The 23,719-nt window shown below is 52.6% G+C and overlaps 1 protein-coding gene across 1 annotated transcript in view; it reads right to left on the reverse strand.

The window, feature by feature from the left end:
- Positions 1–313: 313 nt before the first annotated feature.
- The window catches only part of CCDC15 (coiled-coil domain containing 15), a gene marked incomplete at its 5' end in the record, with an annotated part of 41,100 nt that continues 17,694 nt past the window's right edge, over positions 314–23,719 (reverse strand). Inside the window, 2 exon segments of the mRNA XM_075327367.1 lie at positions 314–779; positions 22,211–22,359. Coding sequence (XP_075183482.1) covers positions 670–779; positions 22,211–22,359 — 259 coding nt within the window.

Genomic DNA, 23,719 nt, shown 5'->3' on the forward strand with positions numbered 1-23,719 from the left:
CAAATGTCGCACGAACGACGGGGGTGTAAAGCACCCTTTACAGTCAGGGATTGCAATGGTGGACCGTCACACTGCACGGCTGACCGTGTTTTGCATTTCTGATTTGATCAATTTATCTTTATTCTTGTCACCGCTTTGGCGGGTTTGAGATAAATTTATTATTGATGACAAAGAAAGCTACATTTTTGCATAAAATGTCCACACCTCAGCAGTAACGTACAAAAGATTTGTTTTTTTAATCTGTAACTTTTCTTATCTAGTTTTATAACAAAACGTCACAAATCTAGTAACAAAAAAAAAAAAACACAAACGGAAAAAACAAAACAAAACAGCACAAAAACATTAATGTCATGGAAAATCACCCCAAAAGTCACTGACAGGTTTTGTGTAGACACTTCCAGAAGCGTACAGATCCAGTAAGTGGCCGGCGCACCGCACACCGCAGCCTCGCCGCTGCTTCCTGCGGGAGCTGCTGATGCAGAACTTCTTAAGTCAATTATCTTAAAAGCTAAAGTGTAAGACTCGTGTATCATAGGTTAGCAAAAATCGGGACCCGCAGGTGAGAGTCTTTGGCGCTGGAGGATGTGGAGTAAGCACATAGTACGGATAGCGCCTTGTCCCCCGCCACGTGTAAACCTCCCGCTCTTCCATCCGGCAGAGACCTCTGCATTATCTTACGGATCGCGGTTCTGCAAAGCTGATGTTACAGAATCTGGAGCCGGCGGATCCATCCCACAGGTCACGAGACAAAAGCACGGACTGCAGGGCACGACTGTATGCTGAGAAACAAGGGAACAAAAAGTTACTAAAAAAAAAAATAAAAAATAAAGATTAAATGACAGACAACAAAATAATCTACCTCCAGCCATTCTTATTGTGTCTTATGGAAAGGGGGGCAATCAGAACCCCCCTCCATTCCCCGGGGCAATGCCATCACAACCGGCCGCGCAAAAAGCGCAATGCCATCACACAGCAGCACAAAGAGCGCAATGCCATCACAACCGGCCGCACGAAAAGCGCAATGCCATCACAACCGGCCGCACGAAAAGCGCAATGCCATCACAACCGGCCGCACGAAAAGCGCAATGCCATCACAACCGGCCGCACGAAAAGCGCAATGCCATCACAACCGGCCGCACGAAAAGCGCAATGACATCACAACCGGCCGCACGAAAAGCACAATGCCATCACACAGCAGCACGAAAAGCGTAATGCCATCACAATCAGCTGCACGAAAAGCACAATGCCATCACACAGCAGCACGAAAAGCGCAATGCTATCACACAGCAGCACGAAAAGCGCAATGCCATCACAAAGCAGCAAGAAAAGCGCAATGCCATCACAATCAGCAGCACGAAAAGCGCAATGCCATCACAATCAGCTGCACGAAAAGCGCAATGCCATCACACAGCAGCACGAAAAGCACAATGCCATCACACAGCAGCACGAAAAGCGCAATGCTATCACACAGCAGCACGAAAAGCGCAATGCCATCACAATCAGCTGCACGAAAAGCACAATGCCATCACACAGCAGCACGAAAAGCGCAATGCCATCACACAGCAGCACGAAAAGCGCAATGCCATCACACAGCAGCACGAAAAGCGCAATGCTATCACACAGCAGCACGAAAAGCGCAATGCCATCACAAAGCAGCAAGAAAAGCGCAATGCCATCACAATCAGCAGCACGAAAAGCGCAATGCCATCACAATCAGCTGCACGAAAAGCGCAATGCCATCACACAGCAGCACGAAAAGCACAATGCCATCACACAGCAGCACGAAAAGCGCAATGCTATCACACAGCAGCACGAAAAGCGCAATGCCATCACAAAGCAGCAAGAAAAGCGCAATGCCATCACAATCAGCTGCACGAAAAGCGCAATGCCATCACACAGCAGCACGAAAAGCGCAATGCCATCACACAGCAGCACGAAAAGCGCAATGCCATCACACAGCAGCACGAAAAGCGCAATGCCATCACACAGCAGCACGAAAAGCGCAATGCCATCACACAGCAGCACGAAAAGCGCAATGCCATCACAATCAGCTGCACGAAAAGCACAATGCCATCACACAGCAGCACGAAAAGCGCAATGCTATCACACAGCAGCACGAAAAGCGCAATGCCATCACAAAGCAGCAAGAAAAGCGCAATGCCATCACAATCAGCTGCACGAAAAGCGCAATGCCATCACACAGCAGCACGAAAAGCACAATGCCATCACACAGCAGCACGAAAAGCGCAATGCTATCACACAGCAGCACGAAAAGCGCAATGCCATCACAAAGCAGCAAGAAAAGCGCAATGCCATCACAATCAGCTGCACGAAAAGCGCAATGCCATCACACAGCAGCACGAAAAGCGCAATGCCATCACACAGCAGCACGAAAAGCGCAATGCCATCACACAGCAGCACGAAAAGCGCAATGCCATCACACAGCAGCACGAAAAGCGCAATGCCATCACACAGCAGCACGAAAAGCGCAATGCCATCACAATCAGCTGCACGAAAAGCACAATGCCATCACACAGCAGCACGAAAAGCGCAATGCTATCACACAGCAGCACGAAAAGCGCAATGCCATCACAATCAGCTGCACGAAAAGCACAATGCCATCACACAGCAGCACGAAAAGCGCAATGCCATCACACAGCAGCACGAAAAGCGCAATGCCATCACACAGCAGCACGAAAAGCGCAATGCTATCACACAGCAGCACGAAAAGCGCAATGCCATCACAAAGCAGCAAGAAAAGCGCAATGCCATCACAATCAGCAGCACGAAAAGCGCAATGCCATCACAATCAGCTGCACGAAAAGCGCAATGCCATCACACAGCAGCACGAAAAGCACAATGCCATCACACAGCAGCACGAAAAGCGCAATGCTATCACACAGCAGCACGAAAAGCGCAATGCCATCACAAAGCAGCAAGAAAAGCGCAATGCCATCACAATCAGCTGCACGAAAAGCGCAATGCCATCACACAGCAGCACGAAAAGCGCAATGCCATCACACAGCAGCACGAAAAGCGCAATGCCATCACACAGCAGCACGAAAAGCGCAATGCCATCACACAGCAGCACGAAAAGCGCAATGCCATCACACAGCAGCACGAAAAGCGCAATGCCATCACAATCAGCTGCACGAAAAGCACAATGCCATCACACAGCAGCACGAAAAGCGCAATGCTATCACACAGCAGCACGAAAAGCGCAATGCCATCACAAAGCAGCAAGAAAAGCGCAATGCCATCACAATCAGCTGCACGAAAAGCGCAATGCCATCACACAGCAGCACGAAAAGCGCAATGCCATCACAATCAGCAGCACGAAAAGCACAATGCCATCACAATCAGCAGCACGAAAAGCGCAATGCCATCACAATCAGCAGCACGAAAAGCGCAATGCCATCACAATCGGCCGCACGAAAAGCGCAATGCCATCACAATCGGCCGCACGAAAAGCGCAATGCCATCACAACCGGACGCACGAAAGAAGGGAATTTTGTTTACTTACCGTAAATTCCTTTTCTTCTAGCTCCAATTGGGAGACCCAGACAATTGGGTGTATAGCTTTAAAAAGTGTAAAGCCCCTCCCCTTCTGCCTATACACCCCCCCGTGCATCACGGGCTCCTCAGTTTTGGTGCAAAAGCAGGAAGGAGGAAACTTATAAATTGGTCTAAAGTAAATTCAATCCGAAGGAAGTTCGGAAAACTGAAAACCATTCAACATGAACAACATGTGTACACAAAGAACAACAGCCCGAAGGGAACAGGGGCGGGTGCTGGGTCTCCCAATTGGAGCTAGAAGAAAAGGAATTTACGGTAAGTAAACAAAATTCCCTTCTTCTTTGTCGCTCTATTGGGAGACCCAGACAATTGGGACGTCCAAAAGCAGTCCCTGGGTGGGTAAAGAAGGGAATTTTGTTACTTACCGTAAATTCCTTTTCTTCTAGCTCTTATTGGGAGACCCAGACGATTGGGTGTATAGCACTGCCTCCGGAGGCCACACAAAGCAATTACACTAAAAAGTGTAAGGCCCCTCCCCTTCTGGCTATACACCCCCAGTGGGATCACTGGCTCACCAGTTTTAGTGCAAAAGCAAGAAGGAGGAAAGCCAATAACTGGTTTAAACAAATTCACTCCGAGTAACATCGGAGAACTGAAAACCGTTCAACATGAACAACATGTGTACCCGCAAACAAACCAAAAATCCCGAAGGACAACAGGGCGGGTGCTGAGTCTCCCAATAAGAGCTAGAAGAGAAGGGAATTTTGTTACTTACCGTAAATTCCTTTTCTTCTAGCTCTTATTGGGAGACCCAGACGATTGGGGTATAGCTACTGCCTCCGGAGGCCACACAAAGCACTACACTAAAAAGTGCTAGGCCCCTCCCCTTCTGGCTATACCCCCCCGTGGTATCACGGGTTCTCCAGTTTTAGTGCCAAAGCAAGAAGGAGGAAAGCCAATAACTGGTTTAAACAAATTAACTCCGAGTAACATCGGAGAACTGAAAAACCGTTCAACATGAACAACATGTGTACCCGCAAACAACAAAAAAATCCCGAAGGACAACAGGGCGGGTGCTGGGTCTCCCAATAAGAGCTAGAAGAAAAGGAATTTACGGTAAGTAACAAAATTCCCTTCTTCAGCGCTCTATTGGGAGACCCAGACGATTGGGACGTCCAAAAGCTGTCCCTGGGTGGGTAAAGAAATACCGCATGTTAGAGCTGCAAAACAGCCCTCCCCTACGGGGGTGTCACTGCCGCCTGCAGGACTCTTCCACCTAAGCTGGCGTCCGCCGAAGCATAGGTATGCACCTGATAATGCTTGATGAAAGTGTGCAGACTGGACCAGGTAGCTGCCTGGCACACTTGTTGAGCCGAAGCCTGGTGTCGTAATGCCCAGGACGCACCCACGGCTCTGGGTGAGTGGGCTTTTAGCCCTGAAGGAACCGGAAGCCCCGCAGAACGGTAGGCCTCTACAATTGGTTCTTTGATCCATCGAGCCAGGGTGGCTTTAGAAGCCTGCAACCCCTTGCGCGGACCAGCGACAAGGACAAAAAAATGCATCGGAACGGCGCATGGGCGCCGTGCGGGAAAAGTAGATTCTGAGTGCTCTCACCAGATCTAACAAACGTAAGTCCTTTCCATACCGGTGAACCGGATGAGGACAAAAGGAAGGCAAGGATATATCCTGATTAAGATGAAATGAAGATACGACCTTAGGGAGAAACTCCGGAATGGTGCGCAGCACTACCTTGTCCTGGTGGAACACCAGGAAGGGAGCCTTGGATGACAGAGCTGCCAGCTCAGACACTCGCCGAAGCGATGTGATCGCAACGAGAAACGCCACCTTCTGTGACAGGCGAGAAAATGAAACTTCCTTCAGAGGCTCGAAAGGCGGCTTCTGGAGAGCAACTAGTACCCTGTTGAGATCCCATGGATCTAACGGCCGCTTGTACGGGGGTACGATATGACAGACCCCCTGTAGGAACGTGCGCACCTTAGAAAGACGTGCTAGACGCTTCCGAAAAAAACACGGATAGTGCCGAGACTTGCCCCTTAAGGGAGCCGAGCGACAAGCCCTTTTCTAACCCCGATTGCAGGAAGGAAAGAAAAGTAGGCAATGCAAATGGCCAGGGAGACCCTCCCTGAGCAGAGCACCAGGTTAAGAAAATCTTCCACGTTCTGTGGTAGATCTTAGCAGAAGTGGACTTCCTAGCCTGTTTCATGGTGGCAACGACCCCTTGGGATAATCCTGAAGACGCTAGGATCCAGGACTCAATGGCCACACAGTCAGGTTCAGGGCCGCAGAATTCCGATGGAAAAACGGCCCTTGGGACAGTAAGTCTGGCCGGCCTGGTAGTGACCACGGTCGGCCGACCGTGAGATGCCACAGATCCGGGTACCACGATCTCCTCGGCCAGTCTGTGGCGACGAGTATGACGCGGCTGCAATCGGATCTGATTTTTGCGCAGTACTCTGGGCAAGATTGCCAGAGGTGGAAACACATATGGGAGCCGGAACTGCGACCAATCTTGCACTAAGGCGTCTGCCGCCAGAGCCCTGTGATCGCGCGATCGTGCCATAAATGCCGGGACCTTGTTGTTGTGCCGAGACGCCATTAGGTCGACGTCCGGCACCCCCCAGCGGCGACAGATTTCCTGAAACACGTCCGGGTGAAGGGACCATTCCCCTGCGTCCATACCCTGGCGACTGAGGAAGTCTGCTTCCCAGTTTTCTACGCCCGGGATGTGAACTGCGGATATGGTGGATGCTGTGTCCTCCACCCACATGAGGATTCGCCGGACTTCCTGGAAGGCTTGCCGACTGCGCGTCTCTCCTTGGTGGTTGATGTATGCCACCACTGTGGAGTTGTCCGACTGGAGTCGGATCTGCGCTCTTTCTAGCCACTGCTGGAAAGCTAGTAGGGCAAGATACCCTGCCCTGATTTCCAGAACATTGATCTGAAGGGTGGACTCCTGCTGAGTCCACATCCCCTGAGCCCTGTGGCGGAGACAAACTGCTCCCCACCCTGACAGACTCGTATCTGTCGCGACTACTGCCCAGGATGGGGGTAGGAAGGATCTTCACTGTGACAATGAGGTGGAAATACGCCACCATTGCAGAGAGTCCTTGGCCGTCTGGGAAAAGGAGACTTTCCTGTCCAGGGAGGTTGACTGCCCGTCCCATTGGCGGAGAATGTCCCATTGAAGTTGGCGCAGATGAAACTGCGCAAAGGGAACTGCCTCCATGGCTGCCACCATCTTCCCTAGGAAGTGCATGAGGCGCCTTAAGGGGTGCGACTGGCCTTGAAGGAGAGACTGCACCTCTGTTTGCAGTGAACGCTGCTTGTTCAGCGGAAGCTTCACTATCGCTGATAGAGTGTGAAACTCCATGCCAAGATACGTTAGTGATTGAGTCGGTGACAGATTTGACCTTGCCAAATTGATGATCCACCCGAAAGTCTGGAGAGTCTCCAGCGTAACATTCAGGCTGCGTTGGCATGCCTCGAGGGATGGTGCTTTGACGAGTAGATCGTCCAAGTAAGGGATCACCGAGTGTCCCTGAGAGTGCAAGACTGCTACCACTGCTGCCATGATCTTGGTGAACACCCGTGGGGCTGTCGCCAGACCGAATGGCAGAGCTACGAACTGAAGATGGTCGTCTCCTATCACAAAACGTAGAAAACGTTGGTGCTCCGTAGCAATTGGCACGTGGAGATAGGCATCTTTGATGTCTGTTGAGGCAAGGAAGTCTCCTCGAGACATTGAGGTAATGACGGATCGGAGGGATTCCATTCGGAACCGCCTGGCGTGCACATGATTGTTGAGCAGTTTTAGGTCCAGAACAGGACGGAAGGAACCGTCCTTTTTTGGAGCCACAAAGAGATTGGAGTACAAACCCTCGCCCTCGTTCCTGAGGGGGGACAGGGATCACCACTCCTTCTGCTCTTAGAGCGTCCACCGCCTGCTGCTGGGCATCTGCTCGGTGGGGAGGTGGGGCCGTTCTGAATAATGGAGTCGGAGGACGAGAACAGAACACTGTCCTGTGCACGTGAGCACAATGTCCGTCACCCACCGGTCTGTGACCTGTGGCAGCTAAATGTCGCCAAAGGCGGGGGAGTCTGCCATCAACCGCGGATGCGGAGAGAGAGAGAGAGAGCTGAGAGTCATGAGGAGACCGCCTTGGTAGCGGTTTCTCCGGCTGCCTTCCTTGGGCGTGATTGAGCCCGGCCGGAATCTGAGCCCGTCTGAGGTTTTGTAGCCCTTTTGCACGAGGACAATTGGGACCTGCCCGAGCTTGGGAAGGACCGAAACCTCGACTGTACTTTTAGGACAGTTTTAATAGGGTAAGTCGCAGTGCAGACATTGCGGGGTTACAGACGCCTCTGCGGTACAGATGTACATGTGCTCAAGGCCAGCTGCGCAAGAACAGCTGAACAGGTTAGGTTGCCTATACGGCTGTGAATGCCGTGGCAACCGACACGCCGATAGCCTCCTAGACAGATTTCAACCAGAGTCCATCTGTCTGTGAATGGCAACTTTAAGTGAAGCCCCATCTCCAGTGCAACTATGGCTCTATATGCAAGCCTGGAGATTGGAGAATCCACCTTTGGACCCTGGGTCCAGCGCTTGACCACGTCAGGGGAAAAGGGATAACGTGTATCTTTAAAAAACGTTTGGAGAAAACGCTTATCTGGTAAGCGTGGTGTTTCTGGACTGCTTCTCTGAAGTCAGCGTGGCCAGAAAAATACTCAATATCCGTTTGAGATACTGAAAAGGGACTTCTCCTGCTGTGAAGCTGACTCCTCCACTGGGGGAGCTGAGGGAGAAAGATCCAACCTTCCATTGATGGACGCTATAGGATCATTCCGTATGGCGTTACCATCCGGTGTATCCGGATTGAGAGCGATGTCAGGATCAAAGTCCTGGAGAGCTGCCTTATCATACAGAGAGTCCTCCTGGGACCCCCCCGTTCAAAATGAGGTTGGTCAGGAAGATTGCCCATGGCCTGTCTGGACTGCAAGTCTCTATCTTATGACAATATATCTGTCGAAACTGCAACTCCGTCCCTGTCCTTGGACAGGGATGACAGGTGGTTTCTTTGGCCACGACTAGTAGAGACCCCGGCAGACGAAGTGCTAGAGACCCTGGCAGACGAAGTGCTACAGGGGAGCATGCACACAATGGGACGGTGTCATGAATAGCATCCCATGTAGTAAAAACAGCACTGAAAATCTGTGTTGCTTTTTTGCCGCTGCCGACTAGCCATCTAGAAGTATATAGCCAAGAATGGTGACCGTACAGTGCAATGTATAGCATACAAGCATAAAGTACAAATGAACACTGCAGCACAAGCAATACAAGCAGCATAGAAGCCTGTGCCCTGGCACCTCTGCTCTTCTGCTGCTGTAGACTAGTCATCTAGGGGAATATAGCCCAGAAGAGTGACCATACAGTGCAATGTATAGCATACAAGCACAAGTACAAATGCACACTGCAGCCCATGCAATACAAGCAGCATAGAAAAAAACCTGTGCCCCAGCACCCTTGGTTTTCTGCTGCTGTAGTCTAGCCATTCCAGGAGAATATAGCTAAGACTAGCGACTGTACAGTGCAATGTATAGCATACAAGCATAAATACAAATGAACACTTCAGTACGTTCAATACAAGCAGCCTAGAAAGCCTGTGCCTTAGCACACCTGCTTTCCTGCTGCTGATGTGTCGCTCTCCAAGCGGGCATATCGCGACCTATGCAGTTAAAATACACATGTACACACTGCAGTATATATTGGGGTCAGCACTATGTGTGCCGCTTACCGCCCGCCTATAAGCGGGTGTATGGTCGCCATAGTCCTGCCTGGTTGCCGAAAGTCCGAGCTCGGACTGCAGTAATGGCTGCCGGCGTCTTCCCCAGCTCGTGTGAGGAGGGGCGGGCCGTGGGCGTGCCCCAAGTCAGAGCGGGAATCCGGCGTCCGACAGTGTGCAGTGAGAGGGCTGGAGCATGTAAAAAGGCTCCAGCCCTCGGCGCTGCTGATTGCTCAGCGCCTGTCCCCTTCCCTGAGTGACAGGGAGGGGGCGGGAACGAAGCGGCACTAGGCCGCAGAAGCCGGGGACTGGATTTATAAGCGCCGCCGCCGTAAAAGCGCGGTCGGCGCCCAGTCCCCGGCGAACTACAAGTCCCAGCCGCGCCGCCGCTCCCGGAGCGTCCGGCGCGGTAGTTCCCAATACACAAAGTCACTCAGCAAAGCTGCAGTGACTGTAACCCTTTACTGTCCCCGGCGCACTAGCACACCCAGCAAGTCTGGAGTGTGCTGTGTCTGTGTGTCCGGGGACACAGAGTACCTGTAATGGTGCAGGGCCATGTCCCTGAACGGTACTCCAGCTCCGTATCCAGCAGGTTCAAATGGGTCTGTGGATGGAGCCCGGCCTCAGGGCTTTGGGGCCGGTAAGATCCCACTTCCTCAGAGCCCCTCAGGGGGATGTGGAAGGAAAGCAGCATGTGGGCTCCAGCCGCCGTACCAGCAATAGGTACCTCAACCTTACAACACCATCAACGGGTGAGAAGGGAGCATGCTGGGGGCCCTATATGGGCCCTCTTTTCTTCCATCCGAAATAGTCAGCAGCTACTGCTGACTAAAATCTGTGGAGCTATGCATGGATGTCTGACCTCCTTCGCACAAAGCTTGAAAACTGGAGAACCCGTGATACCACGGGGGGGTATAGCCAGAAGGGGAGGGGCCTAGCACTTTTTAGTGTAGTGCTTTGTGTGGCCTCCGGAGGCAGTAGCTATACCCCAATCGTCTGGGTCTCCCAATAGAGCGCTGAAGAAAAAGGAATTTACGGTAAGTAACAAAATTCCCTTCTTCTTCGGCGCTCTATTGGGAGACCCAGACGATTGGGACGTCCAAAAGCTGTCCCTGGGTGGGTAAAGAAATACCTCATGTTAGAGCTGCAAGACAGCCCTCCCCTACGGGGAGGCAACTGCCGCCTGCAGGACTCTTCTACCTAGGCTGGCGTCCGCCGAAGCATAGGTATGCACCTGATAATGTTTGGTGAAAGTGTGCAGACTCGACCAGGTAGCTGCCTGGCACACCTGTTGAGCCGTAGCCTGGTGTCGCAATGCCCAGGACGCACCCACGGCTCTGGTAGAATGGGCCTTCAGCCCTGATGGAACCTGAAGCCCCGCAGAACGGTAGGCTTCAAGAATTGGTTCTTTGATCCATCGAGCCAGGGTGGCCTTAGAAGCCTGCGACCCTTTGCGCTTACCAGCGACAAGGACAAAGAGTGCATCTGAACGGCGCAGGGGCGCCGTGCGGGAAATGTAGATTCTGAGTGCTCTCACCAGATCTAACAAATGTAAATCCTTCTCATACCGATGAACTGCATGAGGACAATACGAAGGCAAAAAGATATCCTGATTAAGATGAAAAGAGGATACCACCTTCGGGAGAAACTCCTGAATGGGGCGCAGCACTACCTTGTCCTGGTGGAAGACCAGGAAGGGAGCCTTGGAAGACAACGCTGCTAGCTCAGACACTCTCCGAAGAGATGTGATCGCTACCAGAAAAGCCACTTTCTGTGAAAGTCTAGAAAGGGAAACCTCCTTCAGAGGCTCGAAGGGCGGCTTCTGGAGGGCAACTAGTACCCTGTTCAGATCCCATGGATCTAACGGCCGCTTGTACGGGGGAACTATATGGCAAACCCCCTGTAGGAACGTGCGCACCTTAGAAAGTCGTGCTAGACGCTTCTGAAAAAAGACGGATAGCGCCGAGACTTGCCCTTTAAGGGAGCCGAGCGACAAACCTTTTTCTAACCCAGATTGGAGGAAAGAAAGAAGGGTAGGTAATGCAAATTGCCAGGGAGACACTCTCTGAGCAGAGCACCAGGATAAGAATATCCTCCACGTTCTGTGGTAGATCTTAGCAGACGTGGGCTTCCTAGCCTGTCTCATGGTGGCAACGACCCCTTGGGATAAGCCTGAAGACGCTAGGATCCAGGACTCAATGGCCACGCAGTCAGGTTGAGGGCCGCAGAATTCCGATGGAAAAACGGCCCTTGGGACAGTAAGTCTGGTCGGTCTGGTAGTGCCCACGGTTGGCCGACCGTGAGATGCCACAGATCCGGATACCACGCCCTCCTCGGCCAGTCTGGAGCGACGAGTATGACGCGGCTGCAGTCGGATCTGATCTTGCGTAGCACTCTGGGCAAGAGTGCCAGAGGTGGAAACACATAAGGGAGCCGGAACTGCGACCAATCTTGCACTAGGGCGTCTGCTGCTAGAGCTCTTTGATCGCGAGACCGTGCTATGAATGTTGGGACCTTGTTGTTGTGCCGGGACGCCATTAGGTCGACGTCCAGCCTTCCCCATCGGCGACAGATTTCCTGAAACACGTCCGGGTGAAGGGACCATTCCCCTGCGTCCATGCCCTGGCGACTGAGGAAGTCTGCTTCCCAGTTTTCTACGCCGGGGATGTGAACTGCGGATATGGTGGAGGCCGTGGCTTCCACCCACATCATAATGCGCCGGACTTCCTGGAAGGCTTGCCGACTGCGAGTCCCTCCTTGGTGATTGATGTATGCCACCGCTGTGGAGTTGTCCGATTGAATTCGGATCTGCTTCCCTTCCAGCCACTGCTGGAAGGCTAGTAGGGCAAGAAACACTGCTCTGATTTCCAGAACATTGATCTGAAGGGTGGACTCCTGCTGAGTCCACGTACCCTGAGCCCTGTGGTGGAGAAACACTGCTCCCCACCCTGACAGACTCGCGTCTGTCGTGACCACCGCCCAGGACGGTGGCAGGAATGATCTTCCCTGTGATAATGAGGTGGACAGGAGCCACCACTGCAGAGAGTCCTTGGCCGTCTGGGAAAGGAAGACTTTCCTGTCCAGGGATGTCGACTTCCCGTCCCATTGGCGGAGAATGTCCCATTGAAGTGGGCGCAGATGAAACTGCGCAAACGGAACCGCCTCTATTGCCGCCACCATCTTCCCGAGGAAGTGCATGAGGCGTCTTAAGGAGTGCGACTGACTTTGAAGGAGAGCCTGCACCCCTGTCTGTAGTGACCGCTGCTTGCTCAGCGGAAGCTTCACTATCGCTGAGAGAGTATGAAACTCCATGCCAAGATACGTCAGTGATTGGGTCGGTGACAGATTTGACTTTGGGAAGTTGATGATCCACCCGAACGCCTGGAGAGTCTCCAGTGCAAAATTCAGGCTGAGTTGGCATGCCTCCTGAGAGGGTGCCTTGACCAGTAGATCGTCCAAGTAAGGGATCACAGAGTGTCCGTGAGAGTGCAAGACTGCTACCACTGCTGCCATGATCTTGGTGAACACCCGGGGGGCTGTCGCCAGACCGAATGGCAGAGCCACGAACTGAAGATGTTCGTCTCCTATCACGAAGCGCAGAAAGCGTTGGTGTTCCGTAGCAATCGGCACGTGGAGATAAGCATCTTTGATGTCTATTGATGCTAGGAAATCTCCTTGGGACATTGAGGCAATGACTGAGCGGAGGGATTCCATCCGGAACCGCCTGGCGTTCACATGCTTGTTGAGCAGTTTTAGGTCCAGAACAGGACGGAAGGAGCCGTCCTTTTTTGGAACCACAAAGAGATTGGAGTAAAATCCTCGCCCCCGTTCCAGAGGGGGGACAGGGATCACGACTCCTTCTGCTCTTAGAGAGTCCACCGCCTGCAGCAGGGCATCTGCTCGGTTGGGGTGTGGGGAGGTTCTGAAGAACCGAAGTGGAGGCCGAGAACTGAACTCGATTCTGTACCCGCGAGACAAAATGTCTGTTACCCACCGGTCTTTGACCTGAGACAGCCAAATGTCGCAAAAGCGGGAGAGCCTGCCACCGACCGAGGATGCGGAGGGAGGAGGCCGAAAGTCATGAGGTAGCCGCCTTGGAAGCGGTTCCTCCATTTGCTTTCCTGGGGCGTGAGTGAGCCCGCCAGGAATCTGAGCTCCCTTGTCCTTTCTGAGTCCCTTTGGACGAGGAGAATTGGGGCTTGCCCGAGCCTCGAAAGGACCGAAACCTCGACTGCCACTTTTTCTGTTGAGGTTTACTTGCTCTGGGCTGTGGTAAGGAAGAGTCCTTACCCTTGGACTGTTTTATGATTTCAGCCAATGGCTCACCAAACAGTCTGTCTCTAGACAATGGCAAGCTGGTTAAGCATTTTTTGGAACCAGCATCTGCTTTCCAGTCCTTTAACCATAAGGCTCTGCGCAAAACCACAGAATTGGCGGACGCCATAGCGGTACGGCTCGTAGATTCTAGGACAGCATAAGTCGCAAACGCAGACATTTGCGAAGTTAGGGACGCCACCTGTGGCACTGCTGGATGTATGATAGCATCCACCTGTGCTAAACCAGCTGAAATAGCTTGGAGTGCCCACACGGCCGCGAATGCTGGAGCAAACGACGCGCCGATAGCTTCATAGACAGATTTCAACCAAAGGTCCATCTGTCTGTCGTTGGCATCTTTAAGTGAAGCGCCATCCTCTACTGCGACTATGGATCTAGCCGCAAGCTTGGAAATTGGGGGATCCACCTTTGGGCACTGGGTCCAGCGTTTGGCTACTTCAGAGGGAAAAGGATAACGGGTATCCTTAGAACGTTTAGGGAAACGCTTGTCTGGATGAGCGTCGTGCTTCTGGATTGATTCTCTGAAGTCAGAGTGGTCCAAAAAAGCACTTAATTTACGCTTGGGATACAGGAAATGGAACTTCTCCTGCTGTGCAGCTGCCTCCTCTGCAGAAGGGGCTGGGGGAGAAATATCCAACAGTCTATTAATTGCCGATATAAGGTCATTAACCATGGCGTCACCATCAGGGGCATCCAGATTGAGAGGGGCCTCAGGATTAGAATCCTGATCACCGTCCTCAGTCTCATCACAGAGAGATTCTTCTCGCTGAGACCCTGAGCAGTGTGATGACGTGGAGGGTCTTTCCCAGCGAGCTCGCTTAGGCTGCCTGGGACTGTCATCTGAGTCAGAGACTTCAGCTTGTGATGCTTGAGACCCCCTTGAAGTACGGATTAGTTCCAACTGAGGGGGACCAGAGAGCATAGGCACAGCAGTGTCCATGGTCTGAGTAACTGGCCTGGACTGCAAGGTCTCCAGGATTTTTGTCATAGCCTCAGACATTTTATCAGCAAAGACTGCAAAGTCTGTCCCCGTCACCGGGGCAGGGTTCACAGGCGTCTCTGCCTGGGCTACCACCACAATAGGCTCTGGCTGACGAAGTGCCACTGGGACTGAACATTGCACACAATGTGAATCATTGGAGCCTGCCGGTAGATCAGCCCCACATGCAGCACAAACAGTGCACACAGCCCGTGCCTTGGCAGCCTTGCGTTTTGCGGATGACATGTTGCTGCCTCCTCAGAGCAGTACAGGGTGTCCAGCCAAGAAGCGACCTACAGTGCAACTATATATATATATATATATATATGGTACCAAGACAAAAGTACACTATATATCACTGAGGCACTAGTGGGGCCAGCACTACTGTGCAGCTTACCGCCCGCTTAGGAGCGGTGTGTGGTCGCCAGAAATCCCTCTAGTCTGGGTCTCCCAGAGCCTGCTGCCTCTCCCCAGCCAGATCGCATGTGTAATGGCTGCCGGCGTCCTTGTGGAGAGGGGGGGCGGGCCCTGGGCGTACACCGACGAAGAGCGGGAAGTCTGCTTCCCCTTGTGCCTAGTGAGAGGGCTGGAGCATGTAAATAAAGCTCCAGCCCTCGGCGCTGCCATTGAGCAGCGTCTCTCCCCTACCCTGATTGACAGGGTGGGGGCGGGAACGAAGCGGCGCTAGGCCGCAGAAGCCGGGGGCTAAAGTTAGAAGCGCCGCCGCCGTAAAAGCGCGGTCGGCGCAAAGCCCCCGGCGCACCACAAGTCGCAGCTGCGCCGCCGCTCCAGGAGCGGTCGGCGCAGTAGTTCCCAATACACAACGTCACTCAGCAAAGCTGCAGTGACCTAACCCCCAGCGTACAGCGCCACTGTCCCCGGCGCACTACAACGCTCAGCAAGCCCTGAGAGTGTCCGTGCCTGCCGGGGACACAGAGTACCTGAAAGTTGCAGGGCCTTGTCCCTGAACGGCACTCCCGCTCCACATCCAGCAGGTTCTATGGGTCTGTGGATGGAGCCCGGCCCCAGGGCTTGGGGGCCGGCAAGATCCCACTTCCACAGAGCCCTCCAGGGGATGTGGAAGGAAAACAGCATGTGGGCTCCAGCCTCCGTACCAGCAATAGGTACCTCAACCTTACAAGCACCAACCGCGGGTGAGAAGGGAGCATGCTGGGGGCCCTATATGGGCCCTCTTTTCTTCCATCCGATAGAGCCAGCAGCTACTGCTGACTACAAACAGTGGAGCTATGCGTGGATGTCTGACCTCCTTCGCACAAAGCAGAAAACTGGTGAGCCAGTGATCCCACTGGGGGTGTATAGCCAGAAGGGGAGGGGCCTTACACTTTTTAGTGTAATTGCTTTGTGTGGCCTCCGGAGGCAGTGCTATACACCCAATCGTCTGGGTCTCCCAATAGAGCGCCGAAGAAATAATACCTTGTAATAGAGCCGTAAAACGGCCCCTTCCTACAGGTGGGCAACCGCCGCCTGAAGGACTCGCCTACCTAGGCTGGCATCTGCCGAAGCGTAGGTATGCACCTGATAGTGTTTCGTGAAAGTGTGCAGGCTCGACCAGGTAGCCGCCTGACACACCTGCTGAGCCGTAGCCTGGTGCCGCAAAGCCCAGGACGCACCCACGGCTCTGGTAGAATGGGCCTTCAGCCCTGAGGGAACCGGAAGCCCAGAAGAACGGTAGGCTTCGATAATTGGTTCCTTGATTCACCGAGCCAGGGTTGATTTGGAAGCCTGTGACCCTTTACGCTGGCCAGCGACAAGGACAAAGAGTGCATCCGAGCGGCGCAGGGGCGCCGTACGAGAAATGTAGAATCTGAGTGCTCTCACCAGATCTAACAAGTGCAAATCCTTTTCACATTGGTGAACTGGATGAGGACAAAAAGAAGGTAAGGAGATATCCTGATTGAGATGAAAGGGAGATACCACCTTAGGGAGAAATTCCGGAACCGGACGCAGAACCACCTTGTCCTGGTGAAAAACCAGGAAAGAGGCTTTGCATGACAGCGCTGCTAGCTCAGACACTCTCCGAAGTGATGTGACTGCTACTAGGAAGGCCACTTTCTGCGAAAGGCGTGAAAGAGAAATATCCTTCATTGGCTCGAACGGTGGTTTCTGAAGAGCCATCAGCACCCTGTTCAGATCCCAGGGTTCTAACGGACGCTTGTAAGGAGGAACGATGTGACAAACCCCCTGCAGGAACGTGCGTACCTGTGGAAGTCTGGCTAGGCGCTTCTGGAAAAAAAAAAAACAGAGAGCGCTGAGACTTGTCCCTTAAGGGAGCCGAGCGACAAACCCTTTTCCAATCCGGACTGAAGGAAGGAAAGAAAAGTGGGCAAGGCAAATGGCCAGGGAGTAAAACCCTGATCAGAGCACCAGGATAAGAAGATCCTCCAAGTCCTATGATAGATCTTGGCGGACGTTGGTTTCCTGGCCTGTCTCATAGTGGCAATGACCTCTTGAGATAACCCTGAAGACGCTAGGATCCAGGACTCAATGGCCACACAGTCAGGTTGAGGGCCGCAGAATTCAGATGGAAAAACGGCCCTTGAGACAGCAAGTCTGGTCGGTCTGGTAATGCCCACGGTTGGCCTACCGTGAGATGCCACAGATCCGGGTACCACGACCTCCTCGGCCAGTCTGGAGCGACGAGGATGGCGCGGCGGCAGTCGGACCTGATCTTGCGTAACACTCTGGGCAGCAGTGCCAGCGGAGGAAACACATAAGGGAGCTGAAACTGCGACCAATCCTGAACTAAGGCGTCTGCCGCCAGAGCTCTGTGATCTTGAGAACGTGCCAGGAATGCCGGGACCTTGTTGTTGTGCCGGGACGCCATTAGGTCGACGTCCGGCACCCCCCAGCGGCAACAGATCTCTTGAAACACGTCCGGGTGAAGGGACCATTCCCCTGCGTCCATGCCCTGGCGACTGAGAAAGTCTGCTTCCCAGTTTTCTACGCCCGGGATGTGAACTGCGGATATGGTGGAGGCTGTGGCTTCCACCCACATCAAAATCCGCCGGACTTCCTGGAAGGCTTGCCGACTGCGTGTCCCGCCTTGGTGGTTGATGTATGCCACCGCGGTGGAGTTGTCCGACTGAATTCGGATCTGCTTGCCTTCCAGCCACGGCTGGAACGCCTTTAGGGCAAGATACACTGCCCTTATTTCCAGAACATTGATCTGAAGGGAGGACTCTGGCTGAGTCCAGGTACCCTGAGCCCTGTGGTGGAGAAAGACCGCTCCCCACCCTGACAGGCTCGCGTCCGTCGTGACCACAGCCCAGGATGGGGGTAGGAAGGATTTCCCCTTCGACAATGAAGTGGGAAGAAGCCACCACCGAAGGAAGGCTTTGGCTGCCTGAGAAAGGGAGACGTTCCTGTCGAGGGACGTCGACTTCCTGTCCCATTTGCGGAGAATGTCCCATTGAAGTGGACGCAGATGAAACTGCGCAAAAGGAACTGCCTCCATTGCTGCCACCATCTTCCCTAGGAAGTGCATGAGGCGCCTCAAGGTGTGTGACTGACCTTGAAGGAGAGATTGCACCCCTGTCTGTAGTGAACGCTGTTTGGTCAGCGGAAGCTTCACTATCGCTGAGAGGGTATGAAACTCCATGCCAAGATATGTCAGTGATTGGGCCGGTGTCAGATTTGACTTTGGGAAATTGATGATCCACCCGAAACTCTGGAGAGTTTCCAGAGCAATGTTCAGGCTGTGTTGGCATGCCACTCGAGAGGTGCCTTGACAAGCAGATCGTCTAAGTAAGGGATCACCGAGTGTCCCTGAGAGTGTAGGACTGCTACCACTGTTGCCATAACCTTGGTGAAGACCCGTGGGGCTGTCGCCAGGCCGAACGGCAGTGCCACGAACTGAAGGTGTTCGTCCTCTATGGCGAAACGCAGGAAGCGCTGATGCTCTGGTGCAATCGGTACGTGGAGATAAGCATCTTTGATGTCGATTGATGCTAGGAAGTCTCCTTGGGACATTGAGGCGATGACGGAGCGGAGCGATTCCATCCGGAACCGCCTGGTTTTTACGTGTTTGTTGAGCAGTTTTAGGTCCAGAACAGGACGGAAAGATCCGTCCTTTTTTGGCACCACAAACAAGTTGGAGTAAAAACCGTGACCCTGTTGCTGAAAAGGAACAGGGATCACCACTCCTTCTGCCTTCAGCGTGCACACTGCCTGAAGAAGAGCATCGGCTCGCTCGGGGGGCGGAGATGTTCTGAAGAATCGAGTCGGAGGACGAGAGCTGAACTCTATCCTGTAACCGTGAGACAGAATGTCTCTCACCCAACGGTCCTGTACCTGTGGTAGCCAGGCGGCGCAAAAGCGGGAGAGCCTGCCACCGACCGAGGATGCGGTGTGAGGAGGCCGAAAGTCATGAGGAGGCCGCTTTGGGAGCGGTTCCTCCGGCAGTCTTTTTAGGGCGTGACTTAGACCGCCATGAATCGGAGTTCCTCTGACCCTTCTGTGGCCTGTTGGACGAGGAGAATTGAGACCTGCCCGCGGGCCGAAAGGACCGAAACCTCGATTGTACCTTCCGTTGTTGAGGTCTGTTTGGTTTGGACTGGGGTAAGGATGAGTCCTTTCCCTTGGACTGTTTAATGATTTCATCCAATCGCTCACCAAACAGGCGGTCGCCAGAAAATGGCAAACCGGTTAAGAACTTTTTGGAAGCAGAGTCTGCCTTCCATTCACGTAGCCACATGGCCCTGCGGACTACCACCGAATTGGCGGATGCTACCGCCGTACAGCTCGCAGAGTCCAGGACAGCATTAATGGCGTAGGACGCAAACGCCGACGCCTGAGAGGTTAAGGACACCACCTGCGGAGCAGACGTACGTGTGACTGCATTAATCTGCGCATGACAAGCTGAGATAGCTTGGAGTGCCCATACGGCTGCGAATGCTGGAGCAAAAGACGCGCCGATAGCTTCATAGATGGATTTCAACCAGAGCTCCATCTGTCTGTCAGTGGCATCTTTGAGTGAAGCCCCATCTTCCACTGCAACTATGGATCTAGCCGCCAGTCTGGAGATTGGAGGATCCACCTTGGGACACTGAGCCCAGCCCTTGACAACGTCAGGGGGGAAAGGATAACGTGTGTCCTTAAGGCGCTTAGAAAAGCGCTTATCTGGACAAGCTCGGTGTTTCTGGACTGTATCTCTGAAGTCAGAGTGATCCAGAAACGTACTCATTGTACGCTTGGGAAACCTGAAACGGAATTTCGCCTGCTGAGAAGCTGACTCCTCAATTGGAGGAGCTGGGGGAGAAAGATCCAACACCTGATTGATGGACGCTATAAGGTCATTCACTATGGCGTCCCCTTCAGGTGTATCTAGGTTGAGAGCGGCCTCAGGATCAGAATCCTGATCTGCTACCTCCGCTTCATCCTCTAGAGAGTCCTCCTGCTGAGACCCTGAGCAGTGTGATGAAGTCGAGGGAATTTCCCAGCGAGCCCGCTTAGGTGGCCTGGGACTGCGGTCCGTGTCGGAGACCTCGCCGTGGGACCTATGAGTCACCCCAGGAGCACTTTGCTGCTCCAACCGAGGGGGGCCTGGGGTCAATGATTCAACAGTGCCCGGGGCCTGTGTTACAGGTCTGGACTGCAAAGCTTCTAGTATCTTAGCAGACCATTTATCCATAGTCTCAGAAAGTTTGTCAGCGAATACTGCAAACTCCGTCCCTGTCACCTGGACAGTGGTAGCAGGTGGTTCCACCTGGGTCACCAGTGGCAGAGGCTCCGGTTGAGTAAGTGCCACAGGGGCCGAGCATTGCACACAGTGAGGGTAGGTGGAACCTGCCGGTAGCATAGCTGCACATGAGGTACAGGTTGCAAAGTAAGCCTGTGCTTTGGCACCCTTGCTTTTTGCGGACGACATGCTGTTGTCTCCTCTGAGTACAATCCGGGAGGGTATATAGCCAAAAATCAACAGTGCGACAGTACAGAGAAAATGTATAGCATATAAGCATATATATATATATATATATATATATATATATATATATATATACACACTTCGGCACCCAGGGGGGCCAGCACCTAGTAACAGGTGCGGCTTACCGACCGCCCAAAGCGGTTGTGTGACCACCAGATTCCCTGCCTGGGCCTCCCAGAGCCGTGTTGTCTCTCCTCTCCAGCTTCAGAAGTGCTGACAGGAATGGCTGCCGGCGTTCTGTGGGGAGGAGGGGGCCGTGGGCGTGCCCTAGAAAGTGCGGGAATCTGGTGCCCCACGGTGCTCAGTGAGGGGGGAGGAGGATACAAAGTAGGCTCCAGCCCTCAGCGCTGACGTCCAGTGCAGCGTCCCGCCCTTCCCCTGACTGGCAGGCCCGGGGGCGGGAGTATGCGGTACTAGGCCGCAAAAGCCGGGGACTAAAGTTATAAGCGCGGCCGGCAAACAAGCGCGGCCAGCGCGGTAGTCCCCGGCGCACTAACACACCCAGCAGTGCTGCAGCGTGTATGACACAAGCGCTCCATGCGCCGTCCCCAAGGGGACACAGAGTACCTCACAGTAGCAGGGCCTTGTCCCTGACGATACTCGGCTCCTGTCCAGCAGATTCCCCAGGGGCTGCGGAGGGAGCACGGTCCCAGTGCCTGGAGACCGATTAGGATCCCACTTCACCCAGAGCCCTTAAGGGATGGGGAAGGAAAACAGCATGTGGCTCCTGCCTATGTACCCGCAATGGGTACCTCAACCTTAACAGCACCGCCGACCAGAGTGGGGTGAGAAGGGAGCATGCCGGGGGCCCTGTTATGGGCCCTCTTTTCTTCCATCCGATATAGTCAGCAGCTGCTGCTGACTAAATTGTGGAGCTATGCGTGCATGTGTGCCTCCTTCGCACAAAGCATAAAAACTGAGGAGCCCGTGATGCACGGGGGAATGTATAGGCAGAGGGGAGGGGTTTACACTTTTAAGTGTAATACTTTGTGTGGCCTCCGGAGGCAGAAGCTATACACCCCAATTGTCTGGGTCTCCCAATGGAGCGACAAAGAAAGCGCAATGCCATCACAACCGGACGCACGAAAAGCGCAATGCCATCACAACCGGACGCACGAAAAGCGCAATGCCATCACAACCGGACGCACGAAAAGCGCAATGCCATCACAACCGGACGCACGAAAAGCGCAATGCCATCACAATCGGCAGCACGGCCCAGCAGATGACACCGACATTTCCATGCAAAATTAAATGATTGTGTAAGGAAGCAGTGAATTGCCGCCGGGGCACAGAGTTACTGCGGATTTTAGCCGCGCCTGTGAACGCAGTCTTACGCCGTACACCCTGATACATGGTGTCGCATGTATGCAACGCCCCATTTCTACAACATACCCCCTTCTGCCATATCAGTGTGTAAAATACTTGGTGAATGTGGTGCGGGGCCGGCAGAGTCTTGCTCCAGGATCCTGACACATTTAGATGAGTAAATCTCCCTCCATGCGTTTCCCCCTGATTGATACTGACTTGGGCTCAACCTTTTACATCGATAACCCATGAAACCTCATACACACATCCACATTTATACAAGCCCCCGCCACAGACGCAGTCCAGACCCCCCCTCCTTGGTCGTACCTTTGGGGTTGTTGTAGAAAATGCAGTTATTTGCACAGGTGTCGGGGTGAGAGTCCCAGAAGTCTGAACCACAGCAGCACAGAGGAGGTAGAGCAATGTTATGCAACAACAACTTGTCTCTCACTTGGGCTCGTAAAGCTTCTAAGTACCTGAAAAAAGAGGCGGTATTAGAAAAAAAAAAAATGTAGTAGTAGTAGCCATTGTCACTGAAAATGAGTAAAAATGAACCGTAAAGTATGGGGGTTTTGGAAACCATACTAATCCATGTCAGATTAATGTTCAGGTGCTGTTCATGTATTAATAAAGTTTGATGAAAGGCTACAGCGTAACTAATCAACAAGCTTCATTTCATGTGGTAGATACCTGTACACTGCTGTGAACAATAAAGAAAAGTAAATAAACAAAATATGACGTGGGCCCATTTTTGATAACCAGCACAGGTAAAGCAGACAGATGGGGGCTGGTATTATCAGGCTGGGAAGGTCCATGGTTATTGGGCGGCTGTGGGCTAATATTTTTAGGCTGGGAAGGACCAAATAACCATAGACCTTCCCAGGCTTATAATACCAGCCCCCAGCTGTCTGCTTTACCTGTGCTGGTTATCAAAAATAGGGCAGAGCCCACTACAGTTTTTTTTTATTATTTAAATTAAGAGCATGGGCTCTCGTGTATGTTTGATAACAAGCAAAGGTAAAGTTGACAGCTAAGAATTCCAGTCATCAGCTACCTGCTTTACTTACGCTGGTTATCAAAACTAGACAGGAGCCCACATTAGCTTGTTTGCCGAGCAACTGCACTGCTCTTATCTACATTTTGCTTCCTTTTACAGCCCACTAGCCCTTACTACAACCATTTTACAGCACCAAAGTTCGGGTCTCCATTGACTTATATGGGGTTAGGTATCCGGTGTCAAGTTGGGGTCCTGAACCAAATGTAACTCAAGTCCAGCCGAATCTGGCAAACCCAAACGTACAAGGGTCCGCTCATCTCTAGTTGTCACATTACTGATCAGTAGTCACACGGAATTATTTTCACCGCATTTCCCTTTTAGAGATGCAGATGGCTGATAATTACCACACACATGATAATAATAATTACCGCTGGATAATATCTATAATAATAATAATAAATAATAGTCTTTATTTCTATAGCGCCAACATATTCCGCAACGCTTTACAATTCAGGAGGAACATATACATATCATATACATAAACATATACAAACAAGTAACAGTTATAGAGGATACAATATTTAAAAGGAAAAATGGCAACCCTGCTCGTGAGAGCTTACAATCTACAATGAGATGGGGGAGGGGCAAGGTACAAGTGTTTATTTAAAATGACAATCCAGCCAGCTCATGGGGGATAGATAATGGCTTCCTGGACCAGTTGGCCAGAGCCTTGAGATGCATTTGGGTGCCATGGAGTTTGACGTGGGGTTATGTTCTGAGAAGTTGTAGAGGGATTAGGTGAAATTAGTTTGGCTAGGGAGTGTGATAGGCCGCCCTAA

The sequence above is a fragment of the Anomaloglossus baeobatrachus genome, chromosome 11 (assembly GCF_048569485.1).
Source record: "Anomaloglossus baeobatrachus isolate aAnoBae1 chromosome 11, aAnoBae1.hap1, whole genome shotgun sequence".
Lineage (NCBI taxonomy): Eukaryota > Metazoa > Chordata > Amphibia > Anura > Aromobatidae > Anomaloglossus > Anomaloglossus baeobatrachus.